Genomic DNA, 5,987 nt, shown 5'->3' on the forward strand with positions numbered 1-5,987 from the left:
AATGTTTATGTAAAATTATTAGGGTTTATTCTCTATCTATCTTGGATAAACTTATATTCCTCTTATACATATTGAAATTATGATAAGTTTCATAACTCAATTGAGTTACTTCATATTATAATTTTGGAAAACAGGAAGAGAAATAATTTTTTACTGAAATTTGAATTCATTTAAGTGCACAAAGGCTACTAAAAAATGGCATAGCAGTAGCATCAGAGACAAGGACACCATGTTCATTAAACTTGGGAACTAAGCCACCTTCAAGTTAGAGTCGTCTCATTACGCTAACTGGTTCTCTAGTTTAGATTCTTGTGGATATTCATATTTTTCAAATATATTGTAGCGACTTAGTCATTTCGGCATTTGCATGGTAGCGCCAGAAACAACAACACCATGTTCATTAACCGTTAGATATGCTATTTCATTAACATGACCAACTACTTACTATAATTTATCATCGAAACAAAAAGTTCAGGTAAATCGCGTTTTATTAGATCAATGTTTTGTCTCCAAGAAGTAAAATCTGGCTTACTAAACAACATTAAGAGTTTATTAACGCTACTGTCGATAATATTCTTTCAAGTACATAAACTTTTCTAAGACAGCACACAACTTTGTATGTCATCATCACATTCTGGTTTGAGAAATTCTTCAGCAAAATTACAACCTCGTATTCCTTGTCCTTGAAGATGTTTGTTTATATATGAGTAGTGCACTTCAGGGTACATGGCGTCGAACTGGAAAGTCATATCCTGTGTGAACAGCATTAACTAAATTGATTACGTGAAGGATCAAGAAGATCATACATAAACGTTTAATTTACTTCTTTTTTTTTCTTTAACGTGCACAGTATAATTTAGTTTTTCTAATTTTTTTTTGACAAATTTTTTAATACACGAAACTTTATCATGTTTTCTTTGACGTTAACATTCTGATTTGAAAAGAAGAAAAGTTGAGAGATTTTATATTGCGTGAAGTTGAATGAGGTGAATTGATTGTGAATAAAAGGGTTTCTTTATCATGGTGCCTTTTTTTTGTGTAAAAAAATTTACAAATCTGAGGCAAGTCGTGCCAACTTGACACGACTTCATATGTAAGAAGTCGTGTCAAGTTGACACGACTTTGCCACGTCAGCCTGAAGTTGTGTCAAGTTGGCATGACTTCTGCCACGTCAACCTGAAGTCGTGTCAAGTTGGTACAACTTTGTTCACGTCATATTTTTTAAAAAAAATTCTTGTTTTTAAATATATATATATATATATTATAATTATTTAATTATAATTAAAGTTATAAGTTATGGAATATTTGAAATTAATTTGATAAATAATTTTTTTTATGAAGGAATAAATACTTAGGTAAAGAAAATGAGGAAATAAGTAATCAAATTTGAAATTAAATTTTATTATCAAGCTTGTTTGTGCAGACAATTGCTTCTATTGTGATCTTCGGTTCTGCAATATGAACATTTTTTTTGTTTTTCATATTTTTTATTAATCTAATAACCAAATTAATATATTACATTACCGTCAAACATGATCTATACACAATTATTCATTTTTTTATTGCTTTAAACTAACACCCTTAAAAAATTATATATCAAATTAATTTTAAACATTACATAACTTACTACTCAATATATAAATAAAAAAATTACAAAAAAATTAATATATATATATATATATATATATATATGACGTGGACAAAGTCGTGTCAAGTTGACACGACTTCAGGATTGATGTGACAGAAGTCGTGACAAATTAAAACGGCTTGCACAAATTTGTAATTTTTTTTTTAAAGCCACTCCATTTTAGTAAAAATGGAAAAAAAAAATTCACATGTTCAAAACCCCGAGTAAAAGAAGATGGTTGGTGGGAAAAGTGAAAGTTAAGAAAAAGAAAGAGAGTTACTCAGTATATTCAATATTGATTTTTGCATGAGGGAAGTGCGAAATAGCTGCGAAGGCATCTTTTGACATGAGGAGACTGTTAGAACAAGGTGAGCCTGGACAAGAATCTACCACTTTCACATCGATGCTGCCACCTTTGCATGGTCTATTCTTTCCACTCATGCACCTTATTCTGTATCTCCTTCCACACGCTGCTCCATTGTCCCATAACCCTTCATTCACAGCCACAAATAGATTTCCAGGAGGAAATTGCCCTGCGCTATTTCCACCGCAAGCAGTAGCTGCATGCCAAAACAAACATGCAACAACAACAACAGCCAAACAATTACGGTCGTTTTGTTTTACTATGAAAGCAAATACAAATAATGCATGTTTTTGCGTCTCATTTTTCCACTGTTGTTTCGGAAGCATGCATGTAATTAACACAGATTCATATTAAAAGGCATCTAGATCGTGGAAAATGAAGAATGAATGATTAATTAATGTTAACTCACGAATGTATGGTGGTCCATAAGATGCAGCAGTGCCAACGTCTCCCATAACTAGGCTCACTTGTTTGAGCAATAGGCTTGAAAATATTAGAAAGGAAAAGAGCTTCATGATGGTTTGGGAATATGAATGGAGAAAAGATAGTAGTGAAGCTAGGTTTTGCTTAATGTGGTTCGTTTAATCCGGTGTGTTAGCTCTCGGTATTTATAACCATGGAGTAAGAACTTTTCATATTTATCAGAAGATGCTTTTGCATTAAAACAATTAGTTTACGAAATACGACAAGAATCATATGACAGGTGGGTTAAATGAACTTAAGGTTGTAGATGAAGTTTGTGGGGTTTGTATGGCTGAGTTTTCCCACGTGTAGCACATCCCATTTGACTCTCATTTTAGTGGTACTCACAGAAGGATCACGATAAGACACATTAAAAATCATCATGTTTATATTTGTATAGTCGCGTGAATCAATGATGAAAAATACACTTTCACAAATAATATTTAGAGTTGAATATAATTTTTTATTTAGAAATAAATTTAAAATTAAATAATATAAAAAAGTATTAAAATAATAGTATTAGAAATTGTAATGTTTGTATAAAAAAATGTGAATGTTAAACTTATCATTACTGATATTTTTTTTTTAATAAGATATGTCTCTCTTTTTTAATGAGAAACCAGAGTGTGACGCCCTAGAAGCTTTATGCCACAACATGGGAACAAAGATATTGGGACTAGTCAAATTACAGTTTTATTTAATTAAAATAGTTAAAAAAATTATCAAAATATGTTAGTCGGTTTATTGGATTGAGACCAGTTATCCTAAATATATATTCTCACTCGCATTTCAGCCTCTCTTTATTGAGCAATGTAAACAACAAATATTTATAGACATGTCAAATTTCAAATTGCTTGATAGAGTCAGAAATTTGTGCAATTGGATGATCGAATAAAACAACAGAACAATTAGGGAATTAGTGTGTATTTGAATTGGGAAAGAATTTGAGAGAGGGAATTTGAACTCATTTAAGAGAAGAGAGTGTAAAAAAAATAAGATTTTTTGGATTTGATTATGTTAAAGTAGATTTATAAAATAGTTTATTTAAGTTTGTGAGTAATGGAATAGTTGTTGATAAATAGTTATTATTTATATTATATTATTAATTATATTTATTTTATTATAATATAAATATAAATATGAATGAATTAATAATTTAAAAATATAATATTTATTTTACATAATAATTATAAAATATATTTAATAATAATAAATTTAATATATATATATATATATCTCAACCGTTACCACTTCCAAATCTTCACATATTTTGTGAAGAAATATTATTGTCTCATTTCTTGCTTTTAATTAATTTTTTATTTCTTTATTTTTATAATTTCAATGCGCTTTTTTTTCTCCACATGAATTCGTTTGATTATTTAATTCTGATTTTATTATTTTTAAACTATTATATCTTTATTATTGCATTGGTTAATTTATAGGGTCGTTAGTATTCTTATTTTATAGGTTCCCGTAATTGTAATTTGATTATATATATTATTGAAGTAAATCAAAATGAATAAGATTAGTTTAATAGTTTTGCAATCTTGTACCACTACCTTCAATCACTTTCTACAACTTTTTGTCTTCTCTTATTTTTTTCAATTAATTTCTTCAATAAGTTTTTACAACTTTTTGTCTTCTTTAATTCCCTCTTATTCCCTTCACTAGTGAAGTTTGGAGGAAAACCTTATATTACAGTGATCATATATTCGTAGTACAGAGACCGCCTTATTCTTAATATGAACAAAAGAATCTTCAAGTGTATTAACTTTGGGAGAGAAGAAATATATCTTTAAGGGCCTGTTTGTATCCAGGCGCGGAAAAGCAAAGAAAGGAGGAGAGTGCCGAAAGTTGGAAAAACGAAAAGAAAAAAAAGTAAAATCCCGAAAAACGATGCAACTTTCATACCTTAAAATTTTCTCTTTCTTTTGAGAAGATTTGTGGAGAAAGATGACGTGGCACTTTTTTAAAAAAAAAATTAATAAATTTTATATAATTATGTTTGTAAACTATATTCTAATATATATATATATATATATATATAACACTTATAATTTTTTTATTGATTATTAATATTAATTTTTATATTATAATAAAATAAATAATAAATAAAATATTAATTTTAATTATTAATACATATTTTTATTTAATTTAATATTAATATTTTATTTTAAATTATTTTAATTCTAATATATATTTTAAATTTTTTTATAATAAATTCTCTAATAATTTTTTTTTTAAATTTATATTTTATCAAATTTGTAAACTTACATTTTATACATTTTAAAAAATTAAAAAAATATTTTCAAATATCACATCAATTACAAACTTCAATAAACTTTTTTCACAAATCTACTCTAATAAGCTGTTTTTTTTTTTTTTGAGTTTTCCACTTGTCAACGGTGAAGACCTCAATTGTACTTCATTTATTTGTATGTAATAGTCACTTTTTTAAGAAATATTTGTTTTTCATTTGTTACTATTAAAATTTTAAGATAAAATAACCTTTTTAATTATATTTTTTTTATTTCTATTTATATTATGTAATGAAAATTATTTTAAAAATAAAAAATTATAACAAGTAATTAACTTATCTGAAGTTACATTAAAATAAAATATTTAATATTTTTTAATTTGAGTAAAAAAATTATCTTAAACAACTATTATATGCAGTGATTCTGTAACGCAAAGCAACCAATTATTTCCCTTTTCCAACAAAGTATTTGAATTCTGCAATGGAAAGCAACAACGCGTTTGCTTCAAAGCAAATTAGACAAAAACACATCATTAATTCAACTTCATAAATTCTGGTTCTCAAACTAATAATCAACTATATTCTTCGTTAATATAAATCGCTTTTATCATTGATAAAAATACTTAATTCAATTTGTTTTATCATTTAAAAAATAATGTTATTATTATATCTATATTCTTTTTATCAATAATTTTTATTTATTTTCATTATTATTAATGATATGTATTTATAATTTCAATAGATACTAGTAAGAAAAACAAAAATTATATTTCATAAAAATAAAAAAAATGTCTTGTAAAAATTACTACCAATTTTTATAAATTATATTTATAATATTAAGAAAAATGGGAGAAATGTATTTTAAAACAATATTTTAAATTCTAACAATTAATCAATTTAGGACATATTTGAAATTCTCCAAAAGTATTTACATTAGGAAGTAAAAGAAAAATATTTAAATGATTTTTTCAAACACTAAAATAATTGTATGCATAAATTAATTTGTAGAATTTTTTTCATAATTTCTAAAAAAATTTAATTTTTAAATTTTATAAAATGTAAGAAATTTTTTATCTCGTATATTTTGTTGAAATTACGTATAGGTAGACTCATTTAAATATATCGTTAATATTTAATATTATTGAATTAATATATTTCGTCTTTAATTATATATATATATATTTTTATTATTATTATTATTATTATTTTCTTACAATAGGCGCTGATCATTCATACGCATTAAAGTTAAGGACTTTTTAATATGAAAACTATAAGTG

At 25.6% G+C, this 5,987-nt stretch overlaps 1 protein-coding gene across 1 annotated transcript; it reads right to left on the reverse strand.

The window, feature by feature from the left end:
• Positions 1-470: 470 nt before the first annotated feature.
• On the reverse strand, positions 471-2,678 carry LOC137821350 (EG45-like domain containing protein 2). The gene is made up of 3 exons (XM_068625900.1): positions 2,401-2,678; positions 1,908-2,187; positions 471-752 (listed from the first exon to the last, which is right to left on the reverse strand). The coding sequence occupies exons 1-3, from the start codon at positions 2,504-2,506 to the stop codon at positions 746-748; spliced, it is 393 nt and encodes a 130-aa protein (XP_068482001.1). The 5' UTR covers positions 2,507-2,678; the 3' UTR covers positions 471-745.
• Between the last annotated feature and the right edge of the window lie 3,309 nt (positions 2,679-5,987).

This window comes from Phaseolus vulgaris, chromosome 9 (genome assembly GCF_051622355.1).
Source record: "Phaseolus vulgaris cultivar YP4 chromosome 9, ASM5162235v1, whole genome shotgun sequence".
NCBI lineage: Eukaryota > Viridiplantae > Streptophyta > Magnoliopsida > Fabales > Fabaceae > Phaseolus > Phaseolus vulgaris.

Excerpts from the sequence above, each read along its gene's own strand:
- LOC137821350 (XM_068625900.1), bottom strand. The coding sequence starts at position 2,506 with ATGAAGCTCTTTTCCTTTCTAATATTTTCAAGCCTATTGCTCAAACAA. Across the intron at positions 2,188-2,400 it reads TTATGGACCACCATACATTC|CTACTGCTTGCGGTGGAAAT; the intron begins GTGAGTTAACAT and ends TTTGGCATGCAG.